The sequence below is a fragment of the Dryobates pubescens genome, chromosome 19, assembly GCF_014839835.1.
Source record: "Dryobates pubescens isolate bDryPub1 chromosome 19, bDryPub1.pri, whole genome shotgun sequence".
In the NCBI taxonomy this organism is placed as follows: domain Eukaryota; kingdom Metazoa; phylum Chordata; class Aves; order Piciformes; family Picidae; genus Dryobates; species Dryobates pubescens.
Genome location: NC_071630.1, coordinates 12,259,975 through 12,272,989, shown reverse-complemented (window position 1 = coordinate 12,272,989; position 13,015 = coordinate 12,259,975). Strand labels below are relative to the sequence as shown.

The window sequence follows — 13,015 nt, the reverse complement described above, 5'->3', positions numbered from 1 at the left end:
GAGGTGGGGTGATGGCTGGGCCCTTGCTTCGGGGGTGACACAGGGGACAACAGGGAGGGGGCTGGCCAGGGGTGCAGCTCCCCCCCCCCAGCTAGATGTGGGGCGGTGCCAGGAGAAGGGACAACGGGAAGGATGGGAACATCCTACTTCGGCTACCACTCACCCTCAAAATCCCTGCCGAGTGACACGGTGACACTAAGGTGGCTCGGTGACACTGCAGGGCTTTGTGCCCACCTGCCTGGCATGCCCGGGGGGGGTTGGGGGGGGCACACGGTGACAGGGTGGATTGTGAGATGCAGGTATTATCCTGGCATTAAAGTTCTCCCCTTTGCAGATGGTGAGCGTTTAATCTGCGGCTTAACGAAGCCCCGGCCCCGGCGGTAAGTCCGTCTTTAGATGGCAGGCGGGAGCTGAGAACCGCCGCGCTAAGCTGCCGGGCTGGATGAAGAAGGGGGACACGGGGAGGAGAGGGGGGGATTGAGGCTTTAATGCCGTGTAATTTGTCTCAGTGTGCAATGTCACCATTTCAGCTGTTTACTCTGGAGTCTAACGATGAGGTGAAGGCTCTGTGCTGTGCAGTGCCGGGGAAATCCTTGCGGATTTGAGAGGGCAGGTTGGTCCCTGCAGGGTCAGCTCCCCTTTAGGTGCCTGGAGCGGAGCTGCTGCCATGAGCTGGTTGCCTAACCAGGACCACACTGGGGTTTGCCATGTGTGTGACTGCCATGATGTGCCCTGCCTAAAGTGAATGGGGACCCACTTGGCTGCTCCTCCCTGCCTCCCCCCAAGTGTGCCGTGGGGCTTTGCCAGGTGGGAATGTCCCAAAAACATGAGCTGGGTGGGATTTTCCAGAGTGAAAAGCCCCTTGGGGCAACCACCTCTCCATGTGGCAGGTATTTAAGGTGGCAGGGAGGGGACACAGGTATTTAGCGTGGCAAGGATGGAACAGTGACTGCAGACTGCTCAGCAGTTCTGGATTTGGAGGTGGGTGCCAAGATGGGTTGCAGGGTCCTGATGTCCCTGAGATTGGGAAGCATGAGGGATGGAGCTGGGCCACAGAGGTGAGCAGCAGCATGTCCTGCGGGATTTGGGTGGCAGACCCTGCTCCACAGTGAGCTGCATCCCTGTCTCTCATCCTGGGACTTTGTGATCTGGGGGGACACAGGCAGCGGTGGCCTGGAGCTGGAGCTTTGGGAAGGTGGCAGAGGGAGATGGGAACTGCAGGGACCACTGAGGCCAAGGGGTCACTGAGCCAGCCAGAGTAATTTGTCTCAGTGTGGAATGGTGCTATTTCAGCTGTTTACTCTGGAGTCTAATGATGGTGAAGGCTTTGTGCTGCACAGCCTCAGGGAAATCCTTAGATTTGAGAGGCCTGGCTGTTCCCTGCGGGTCCTGTGCCCCTTTCAGTGCCAGGAGCAGAGGTGCTATCAGCAGCCCTGATATCCATGCATGCATGAGGTGCTTGTAACCTCCTCTGCCTCAGTTTCCCTGCCTTGAAAGGAGGATTGAGGGAACCTTTCCCAACCTGTCAGGGACTGGCAGATACAAGCAAACTGTGTCCCCCTGTGGTGGGACTGGAGACGCTCTGGAAATGAACAGGGAATGTCCCATCCTGCCCACCCAGACTGACCTTGGGGTGATGGAGGGGTGAGCATGGGAGGTTCTCCATGTGGAACTGGAGTGACATGGGACCCAGCATCCCCTGGGACCTTGTATATAACCACTAGCCTCAGCTTATCCCACAACCTGGGGAAACTGAGGCACAGGAGGGGATGTGGTGTGACCAGGGATACTGAAGCTCCTCAATCCTACAGTCCCAGAGGAACTCCAGGAAATCTGAGAGCGAGCAGGGAAAGCTGGTAACAAGCAAGGAGATCTGAGAGCAAGCAGGGAAAGCCAGGAGCAAGTAAGGAGATCTGAGAGCAAGGCAGGGAAAGCCGGAAGCGGGGAAAGCAAGGAAGGCCAGAAGTGAGGAAAGCTGGGAGCAAGCAGGGGAAGCCAGGAGCAAGCAAGGAAAGCCAAGAACAAGCAAGGAAAGCTGGGAGTGAGCGAAGAAAGCCAGGAGCTAGCAAAAAAAAAAAGGCCAAGAGCAAGCAAAGCCAGCCAGGAGCAAGCAGGGAAAGCCAGGAGCAAGCGGCTGCGTGGCCCCCCCGCTGCCTCCCCCTCCATCACCTCCCCGTTCGCTGGCGAACAAATGTCTGTTCTTGCAAAAAAAAGAAGTGACAGGGGTCGGCGCAGCGCTTTCCACATGACCTGCCCGGGAACAGAGGACGTCTTTGTTAATCCAGCGAGCTGTCAGTTCAGCCTCTTCACAAAAGGCATAAACCACTTATTGCTGCTCTCACCCCTGACCCCGGATCCGCCTGCGCGCCCTCCATTGTGCCGTCTCGAGGAAGCTGGCAAACAATTTCGGCTCCTGCTCGCTCCCCCTCGCCCCCCGCCGGCATGGGGACCCCCACCATCAGCATCACGCACACCCCTCCCCGCCCCCCCACCCCCGCCTTTCTCCTGCCCTGGTTGCATCTGCGCGCCCGTCGTCACCTCGCCTGGCAGCTGCTGCGAGGGGAATGGGGGCTGCCACAAAGGGCTTGGGGGCCGGTGGCAAGACAACCTCTCTCCCTCCTTTCCTCCCTCCCTTCTTCCCTCCCTCCTTTCTCCCCCCTCTCCTTTCCTCCCTCCCTCCTTTCCTCTCTTCTTCCTTCTCTCCCTCCCTCCCTCCCTCCCTCTATTCCAGTACTGCCAGAGCAGCTGGCCAGAGCCCATGGTTTGTGGTGGAAGGGGAGCTGTGGTGCTGCCCCCCGTTGATCCCCAGTTGATACCCCTTAATGAGAGGGGACAAAAGCTCCTTAGGGCCCCTGGCTGGGACCGGTTGGGACGGCAGCTTTAGCCAAAGCCGCTTATGGCCCCAGCACAAAGCTGTTGAGAAGAACCCCACTTCCCAGGGCTGGCATGGCATGGCATGGCATGGGGTGATGTTCTTGCCCCACCAGCCTTGTGGGGGAGGGCCTGATGGGGTCACACAGGGTGACAATTGAGGGTGAGGGAGCTGAGCGTGTGCTGCTCACCCCGTCCCTCTGCACCCAGCACCCAGACCCACGTCGGGACCCGTGCGTGCTAGAGCAATTAGATGCAGTCACTTTGGGGCTATATATAACCCAAATTGCTGCCTGCAGCTTGTTAGCTGGCTGTCATAGCCGCTGTGGCCGCAGCGGGTGAGGTGGTGTCGCCGGTGGGGTGGGAGTGTGACACTGGAACCCGCTGTTCCCCAGGGATGAGGACACAGGGCGAGGGTGCGGGCGGGGGGTGTGTGAAGCCAGGATGGGCTGGCTGCTGGGAACAGGCTCCTGGGGGCCACCTTGCAGCAGTGAGCAGGGTGGTGCTGCACCCACTTCCGTTCCTCCACCGTGCCGCTGATATGGGTGGTGGCAAACCTGCTTTGCTGGCGCGGCGCAAGGTGGGCTGCAGTGCCATGGAGGTCACAGTCAGGCCTTTCCCCCTGCCCAGCATTCCCCAGGCTGCTGGCACAGCTTGGGTCAGGGTGCTTGGGCGCAGGGAGGCCACCAGCACATTCCACTCTAGTGCTGGCTGGCAGCATTTCCAGCGTTGTCTCCCTGGTGCGGGTGGCATTTCCAGCATCATCTCCCCGTGTGGCATCCAGCCTTGACCGCCGTCTTCGTCCCTACGTGCCCCACTACCAGTCCCCGCCCGGGCTCGCCGGCGTGCCGCGGAAGACACCGGCCCCCGCGGCGGGGCGGAGCGCGGCACCTCGGGCTGGCTGGGGGCAGCTGCGAGATGAGTGCGAACATATTGTGTGGGCTCCTGCAGCAGGCGTCACGGTGTCGCTGCTGGAGAGCAAGCAGGAACCGCAACCCTGCCGTGACAAACGGCTCTGCCACAGCCACAGCCATGCCCACGCGGGCGCCTGGGCCGTGTCATGGCACCCCCAGCTTCACTCACGCACCAGGAGAGACCCCAGAGTGGGGAATCTGGGTGGACAGTGATGCCCATGGCTGCAGAGATGGGCTGCTGCCCAGCACGTGGTGTCACTGCTATGGCACGTCCTGGTGGGCCTATTAATTTTCGGGGGGGGGGGGGGGGGGGGGGGAGGGGCGGGGAGGGCGCTCCTGGGTTTGGCACATCCCCTGTGTGGGAAAGGTTAACAGCACTGTGTTTTTCTGAAGAGTTTTGTTTCTTTCCTTTTTTTTTCCTTTTTTCTTTTCTTCCCCCCCTTTCCCCATTTTAATGAGGGGTTTGCACAGCTATAATTGCAGGTTCCAACTTTCTACTAGCAAACACGGCTGAGAAACTTTAAACATGCCAATGGAGATGGCAGGGATCTGGCCACCACCCCTCCTGAGGGCACCCACCAGGGTGTCAGGGACCCTTGGAGTGCCATGCCACTAGCAGGGAACCCCTGCTGCACCAGGTCTCTGGGCACAGCCTGCTTTGGGGGGAAAATTCCCTGTTTTCAGGCTGCTGGGAGGGTGAGGGAGGATGAGGGTGAAGGCTTCATAGAGGGAAGAGCATCTGAAACCATCTGGGTGAACATATGGTGGTGGTGACAAAGGGGAGATGAGGGTACAGGGAGGATTCGTACTCCCCCCAGCCTTGCAGCCGGTTGCTGGGGTGCACTGCTCCCCCCACACTAATCCTTGGGCTCTCTGCATGCCCTGGGAGGTGCAGGATGCTCACATTCTCCCCACCTCAGCCCTTGCTCACTCATGAGAGCTTGCATGCAGGCTGTGCCAAAACCCATTGCTGGCGCAGCTGTGCCGGTGCTCACTGGGCTCCATGCCTGTTGTGGTGATGCCAGCCAAGAGGTGAAGCACTGCGACCGCATCCACCCCCGGTGCCTTGGCAGGGGTTTTCCAGGGTGCTGGCACCTGGGAAGGGTGGAGGTTGGAGGAGGTTGGGGCTTCAAGGGTGGGATGCTGCTGGGGCAGAGGGGAGGGTGGAGGGGTGTTTGCCATGCCCGTGGCATCCCTGTGGGCGGTATGCCCATGGGTGGCATTGCTGCTGCTGTCTGCCCCAGCGGCAGGCAAGGTGGAATAGGGAAGCTGTATTTTGGGGTGTCCTGGAGGCACAGGAAACATGCTGGTGCAGCTGCCTATGTGCCAGATCCCTCACCAGAGAGCTGCCACAGCCCTTTGCTTTCCTGTTCTGTCACTGAAGCCAGGGCCAAGGGGTGAGCTGGGGGCCACCACAGGTGTTAATCCTGGTGACAGGAACAGAAGGAATGTGCCCTTCCTGGGGCGGAATGGATGCAAGGACACAGTTCCTTGCCCTTGCCACCATCACTTCCCCTGGCTTGAAGCTGCCTGCCCTGGCCACCCAGCTGAGGCAGGCTGGGCACTGCAGTGGGGGGCATGGGTGACATGGGGTCTGGCAGTGCCTCTCCTTGCCTGTCCCTCCAGGCCACCAACTACATTTTGACTCAGGTTGAGCTCTCTGTGTCCTTCATACTAAGGACCTGCTCGGGTTGGTGGTTCAGATGCCACACAGGGGGATTTAGGGGAGTGCCATTCCATGAGGCTCTGGCTGGAGCATTTTCTCCCCTATTTTTTTTACCTGCAGAGCTGCTCTGACACCCCTGCCCATCGTCTCCCCTGTCCTGCAGCCCTTGCCTGCCTGCCAGCTCAATTTTCCCCTTGTTAATAACATCACATAACGATGTCACATTGATGTCATCTTGCTGCAAACCTCCCCCAGACCTGGACCCTGCCCAGGGGCCATGCCCCATGTCCCTGGTCCCCACCAGTCTTTGCTATAAGCTGTCACAGGCTTGTCCTAGAGACCACGTGCAGGATCAGTGTGTTTCTGCAGACTCCCACTCATGTAACAAATGGTTGGGCCTCAGCTCTGGTCTGTTCACTACCCATGGGGACCTGCATCTCCCTGATTCCATGGCTAAGATGAGCATCTCCATGATGGGATGCTGGGGGTACTGCCAGTGCTCCCCTCCAATTTCAACACTTGGTGGCAGGGTACCCTTCCCTCCCAGCTCCTGCCCAAGCACCTCAAGGTGCTGCTTGGCAAATCAGTGGCCAAATCAACCCTCTCGCCTCTTAATTGGGGGTGAGTCTTTGAGGACGTGGTTGGGGAGGAAGGTTTCGCACACCCCCCTCATCTGAGGGGCTGCAGCAATGCTTTTATCTGGGTGGACAGATCCCTCCTAATTGAGCAGATATTCCATGTTCGCAAACAGATGGCTCCTTTGCATCAATTATTCCTTATCTGTGTAACCGGGGATGATTTGCTGACAGATAGCGCGGGGTGAAGTCAAAGCAAGGAGGCGGCCACTGCTCTGCACTGGCTCTGGCTGCTGCCTGGGGGGTCCCAGGGGGCACAGATGGTGATGGGGTGGAGGATGGATCCTGGCTCCCCCTAGGGCATGCAGGACCCATCTCCAGTGCTTTCACATCTTGGCATCATCCTCCAACAGGAAAATAGAGAGGGTGGGGGCTGCCACTGCTGGGGGGCTGGTGAGTGGGTTGAGGTCTGGGGGGCTAAGGAAGGTGCCAGATTTTGGTAACCACTGCCAAAATCTGCCTTATCCCCTGTGACCCCAGCCCAGCTTGCTGCTCCCTCACTGTGTCTTGCCTAATACTGCCGTGACACATGACAGGGGATGATTAATGCTAATTAACAATTAGTTGCTCCGGGTATCAAAGTGCACCCCAGCTCTTTGCCGTGCCCACAGGTAGGGGATTGCTGCCTGCTGCCACTGATGGCCTCACCCCAGGATGAGGAGTGGTGGTACAGCATGTTCCCCTGGGATCCCAGGGAGATGGCCTAGCCATCAGGAATCCCACGCCAAGCTTTCAGGGACGGGGGCAGGTCCCTGGGCTTTTCTCCTGCCCACTGTGAAAGTCACCTTCTGCTAATCACTGGGAAAGAGAAGAGCATCCCGCCGTCGCTGGGGCAGCTGGTGGCACCCTGCCAGTTGGAGCTGGTACGTGGTGGCACTCGAGGACTCGCGGGATGTGCCGAGCGCTCGTGGTTGTGCGGCACTGCCATATGGATTCCATAAATTAAACCTTTCCAGGAAATGAACGGTAAATTTATACGGCTGCTCGCGTGCGGGGCTCATTGAGTCTGAGGGCTTCCCAGCAGACAACCCACCTACCGTCCAGCTCTTGCTCCGTCTCTCCACGTCTGCAGGACTAACCCCCCAGTAAAGCAGGATCAGTGTAGAATCCTCACTGTGTTGTCAGACACTGAAGTCCCCAAACTGGGAGCAGAGTGTCCCCTCTGGCAAGAGGGGAGGATGCCCGCATCTTGCTGTGCTTGGGGCTGGCACATCATCCTGAAGAGTTTCTCAGAGCCAGGGCTGGGTTGTCCATGTGTCTGTCCCAGAATGGTGAGACAGTGCCAGGATGTGTGTGGTGTTGCTGGCTGTGGCTTTATTAAAGATAAATAGAAGCGGTGACAGCCCAAGATGTGTGCCTGGGCGCGCCTGACATGGAAGGTGACAGCTACAATGAACACGGGGCCATGGCAGTGCCTGAGGACGCCGGGGGTCAAGGGGGGTGATTGTCCCCAAACTGAGCGAGACGCAATCTTTGTGGCACGTTTCGCTCACTCGCCCGACATGGAAGGCGATGGGGGCGGGGGGGGTTGTTGATCTCGAGTAAACACTGCCCGGTTGAGTAATCGGGAGCTGCCCAACCGGCCAGCTGCCGCCGGCGGGCGGGCGAGGGGACGCCGCTTTGATTCATGTCCTCTCCCCCCTCCTCTCCAGCCTTTCTTGTCTGGCCACGCTGGGAGCCATCGGCCGGATCCAGCTGTAGCCCCGCGGCGCGGGCTGGCGTGCAGCTCCCCTCGCCGGCCACGTGCACCGGCTGGCAGGAAAACAAAAGCATCCTGTGTCTGTGTGCCCCAGCGTCCCCCCGTGCCCCCCACCCGTGCCACAGTGCTCTGGCATTGCCACGCTCAGCCAAGGAAAAGGCACTGAGTCTCTGTCCTGCTTCTCTTCCAGGCGTCCTCTTCGTCCCTTGAGACAGCTGCCGCCAAACCTGCAGCCAGTGAGTCCCGGCACCGAGCAGCCAGCACCAGGGAGAGCCCAGGGACAGGCGGTGGCACTGCTCAGGACATCAGCCACCGGACAGCTTTGGACGTGGAGAGCACGGAAGCTGGAGCCACAAGTAGGTGATGCCGCGGGATGCCAGGGGGTGTGGGTATGCTGTCCCCAAGGGTTGTCCTCTGCCCTGGCCAACCCATGTGCCACCACGGGAACACTCACACCCAGTGGTTTGAGGTTGGGGCTCCAGGAGGTGACTCTGACAGCACCTCAGTCCCTGCCCGTTGTCCCCAGGGCTGTGACTCAGGCCACAGGTGCTGAGGGAGAGCTGTGGCATTGAGCTGACCATGCTGGGGAGCTGGGGGGGGTGCAAGGCTGGGTTGGGCTGTGGCTCCCGGGACTTGGCGGCCTCGTCTGTCAGGAGCAGCAGCATTTTTTGGGAGAGGTATCACGCGTGCTTCCCGCCTGCCTGCCTCCCTGGCCCAGCTTGTTTGCCAGCCCTTCCCGCCGGGTGCGCCGTGCTGTGCCGTGCTGTGCCACGCCAAGGCTGCTTTGATCTGGCGGCAACCGCCAGTGCCGGTTCTTGGCGTTGGGTTGGGGAGAGACAGGAACCGCAAGGTGCAGCGGGTCAGGGAGTTGGGAAGGGCAGGGAAATGGGGAGGGCAGGAAAATGGGCCAGGCAGGTAAATGGGGCAGGCTGCTTGGCGGGGGATGGGGGGGGGGGGCACATTTGTGACCCTCCCATGTCCTCAAGTAAGGGCACTTCCCAGGGACACAGTGGCTTGTGTTGGCCATCATTCGGCCCCGCAGGGATTTGGCCCTGGTTTGGGACCCCTCTGGGAGGTGGGGGGTGCGTTGGGGTGGGGGGTGGTCACGACACATTTGCAAGCTGCTCACCACCCAGCCGGCAGCGGCACGGAGGCAAGCTGGGAGCCGTGGCCTGGAACGGGCCTGCCAGAGTCAGCTCGGGATTTATTACCCTGCCAGTGGCTGCCGGGCAAAGGTGACAGTGACTAATGGCTTGTTACACGCCTGCCACATCTCATCTGTGCACTGTGGCCGGCTGCCGGCGCTCCCAGCCCTGGTGTGCGGGCAGCCTCTGCCTGCCCTCCATTCCCTGGGGGGGACAAGGGTGAACCCCTCTTGTCCCTATGCAGGGACCTTGGCCAGAGCAGGTGATGGTGACAGCTGGCCGTCTTGGCACGGGAATCCATCCTTGTACTGAGGATGCAGATCTGCTCTGTGTGGCCAGGCAAAGCCAAGCTGGCTTCCCTGAGGGCAGCACCATATTTTGGGGCTTCCCAGGTTGTGCTACATCTCGGGGTGTCCTGGTAAGCCTCGTGTGACTTCCCGGCATATGAAGCAGCGTTGGGGTTGTGAACCCTGGCAGGGTGGCAATGGCAGGGTGGGGGTCACCGGGCGAGGGGAGCGTGCGGGTGGGTGCTGGCAGAGCCACCAACGCAGTCACTAGGAAAATTAAAAAATTAACAGGCATCGGCTCGCTCCAGATTAGTAAAGGCAGGGAGATAAAAGCGTCTCTTTATACCTTGTGAGAATTGCTGATAAGGGCATTTGTTCCTCTGTATTCTGTAAAAAGCATGCAATAAAAATTTAAAATAGAATGGGAAAAGGGAGATGGGGAAGGGGGGGGGTGGGGGTGGTGGAAAAGCACTGGCGCTGCTGGTGAGGGCTGGGGGAGCGGCGGGCAGCACCAGGGAGGAGGACGGAGAAGGAGCAGAGGTGAGGATGAGCTGAGAAGGGGCTTGAGTGGGTGGTGTGGCAGCTTGCTTGGGGACAGCTGGATGTCCCTGCTGTGGCCTGCACTGCCTGTTAAGAGATGCAAGTCCATGGCTGGCAGTGCTGGGATGGAATTCCTCACGGAAACGTTCCTTGTCCTGGGAATGTTGGGGTCCTGCCTGTGGGAGCCTGACGAGTCTGTCGGGCATGCGGAACCGACTGGTGCGGCTTTAATAGCCGGTAGATGATCAGCAGCTTCTGGTTGCCACGATTGGGCTGAGCCCTACCCAGCTCGTTTCACTGGTGGCTCCAAACCTGGGTGAGGGCAGAATCCACAGGGGGACGGTGGGATGGCATGGTGGTGACCAGCCTGGAAGAGACTGTGCTGTCCCACAGGGTGATCATGGTGGTGACCACCATGGTCCCAACCTGGGCAGAAAGAGGACTGCCCTGCAGAGTGATGGTGGGATGGCATGGTGGTGACCATCACTGTCCCAACCTGGGTGGGACAGTGCTGTCCCACAAGGTGAGCATGGTTGTGACCACCGTGGTCCCAACCTGGGAAGGCAATGCTGTCCTCATTTCTACACCCAGTACAGAACACTGGGGGTGCACAGAGGTGGGCCTGTGGTGGCACCAACCCTTATCTCTGGGTGTCCTAAAGTCTGTTTAGGGGTAGCTTTGGGTTGAGAGGTGTCAAAATACCACCCTAACCTGGATGCCTGGCAGAAGCTAGGGAGGGCACAGAGGGACTTTAGGGACCCCCCCCACCTTCGGCGTCGTATTTGCGGGGGGGGAACACGGAGGAACCATAGGTCCTTCCGTCCCCTCCCCCCCAAATGCAGGGCTGGAGACGGAGGACGCCTATCTGCTGGGGTAAGTACCAACCACCCATCACTCGTCGTGTCCCCCCCCTTTCACCGCCCCCATCGGAGCCCTGCCCTGCCCGGCCCGGCCCCCGGTGAGTCACGCTCCAGCCGTGCGGCTCCCGGGGCGGCGGGCGGGCGCCGAGGGAAGCAGGAAGCGGCTTGGAACGGTGCGGTGTGGGGGGGGTGGAAGATACGGCTCGGCTCGGCACGGCTCAGCTCCTCCATGGAGGAGCGCAGCCCACGTTGGACGGTGCGGCCGATGGGTGAGTGTTGCCCCCCCACCCCTCCCCCCGCTAAACGCTGCCCCGGTGCTTCCATTGCTCCCCCCCCCGCCCCCCTTCCCCCGCCGAGGTTTCCCCTGCCTTTGACTAAAGGGTTGAGCTGTGGGACGGAGCTGGTATGGACCCACCATAGATAGCCACCCCCTAGCTCAGCCCCTTGGTGTTTGTTTCTTGGTGGGGTATTATGGTGTGTGTAGGGGAGTTCACTCTGGGGTGGGGGGGACTTAATGGTGTGGAGGGTAGAGGTCACCCTGGACTTGGGGGATTTCTTGGTGTGGGGGACAGAAGTCAGCCTGGATTTGGGGAACACCCCAGAGTTAGGAGACTGTATAGTATGAAGGACAAAAGTTGTCCTGGTGTTGGCAGTCCTTGGAATGTGGGGGATAGAGGTCACTGTGGGGTTGAGAGGCTCCATGGGGTGGGAATATGGAGGTCACCCAGGAGTTGGGAGACATCCTGGTAGTGTAGCGGACAACTCACCCTGGGGTTGAGAGACCCCATGGAGTGGAGGATGGAGGTCATCCTGGAGTGGGGACATCCCATGATACACGGAGCAGAGGTTTCCCTGGCTTTAGGGGGCACCCTAGAGTTGGGAGACTCCATGTTGTGAAGAATAAAAGTTGCTCTGGTGTTGATGGATCCCCTTGATGTGGGGGACAGAGGTGACTATGGGGTTGAGACACCCCATGGGGTGAAATATGGAGGTCACCCTGGAACTGGGAGACCCTATGGTGTGGTTGACACCTCACCCTGGGGTTGAGAGACCCTGTGATGTGGAGGATGGAGGCCATCCTGGAGTTGGGGTATCCCATGTCATATTGTTTCCTGATTTGCCAGAGTTGGGGAACACTATTCTTGGGGAATGGAGGTCACTCTGAGCTTGGGAGACCCTGTTGTGTGGGGCACAGAGGTTGCCCTAGGCTTGAGGGAGCTCATGGTGTGGGAGATGGAGGTCACCTTGGATTTGGGGGATCCCATTGTGCAGGGGACAGATTATCACCTCGGGTATAAGGAAACCCATGGTATGAGGAGCAAAGACCACCCTGGGGTTGAAAGATCTCATAGTGGTGGAGGCCAGAGGTTGCCCTGAGACTGGGGTTCCCTGTGATGTGGGGGGTGGAGGCCACGCTAGAGCTGGGGGACCCGACGGTGTAGTGCATGGAGGTCACCCTGGGCTTGAGAGACACCATCACTTGGGGAATCGAGGTCATCTTTGGCTTGGAGAACTCCCTTGTGTGAGGGGTGGAGGTTGCCCTGGGCTTGGGGGACCCTGTTGTGTGGTGGCTGGGGAACTCCACAACATGAGGCTTGCTCTACAGTTGAAGATATGCCTGGGGAATGTTGAGGGAAGATGGACCTGCTGGATGCTGTGTGCTCAGGGTCTGGTATTGGCTGAGGTGCCAGGTCTCCATCTCCCACATTGCCACAGGGACCTTTGGGTCATTTCCTGTGGTGGAGCCCAGCGTGTGGGCTGGCTGGGCATGGGGGCACACAAGGTTATGTTGGTGGCTCTTCTGGTGGCACCAACCTTGGCATGTCTTCTCACCTTGCTGCCTGTATGTTTCCTGAGCGGAATGCTGTTCAAAGCTGTGCCTCAGTTTACCTACTCCAGAGCAGGCAGCTCTTGTATTATCTGTGTTTCTGGACATGTGGGACCCACCATGTTGCCAGCCAAACCCTGCAGCCTGACACGAGGAGCCTGGGCACCATGTCAGGTGATGCCATGGCCCCAGCATCTTGCCTGGTTTCTCATCTGCCATCGTGTTTATCGCTTGGCTCCATCCTCCCTTTTCCACCCCTGCCTTGCCCTTTGTCTCAAGGCTTGGTGGTTCACCGTGCTGCGCTCATTCCCTAATGTTATGGCGCGTCTGAGTGACTACTTTGCTTGGTGGAATTGGTGCCAGCACTTGGCTACTGGCCCTGAACCCTGGGCAAGTGCCCGCTGCCAGCCCTTGGAGCAGCAGGGTGAGTGCCCAGCTCTCTTCTTCTTCCTCCATCACAGAGCACCTTAGATGAGAGCAGGGTGGCATGATGGGCACCTGGGTGCCGTGTGGGTGCCTACTGGGCCAGGAATGGGACCCACAGGGGGAGTTACTGAAGAGAAAAGGCAG

General features: G+C 59.5%; 1 protein-coding gene across 2 annotated transcripts in view; it reads left to right on the top strand.

Moving 5' to 3' along the window:
* Positions 1–10,786: 10,786 nt before the first annotated feature.
* GSE1 (Gse1 coiled-coil protein) overlaps positions 10,787–13,015 on the top strand; it is a 72,842-nt gene continuing 70,613 nt past the window's right edge. For both annotated transcript variants that reach the window (XM_054169854.1, XM_054169852.1), the window contains exon 1: positions 10,787–10,886. In XM_054169854.1, coding sequence (XP_054025829.1) covers positions 10,847–10,886 — 40 coding nt within the window. In that variant the 5' untranslated portion in view covers positions 10,787–10,846. The remainder of the gene's footprint in view (positions 10,887–13,015) is intronic.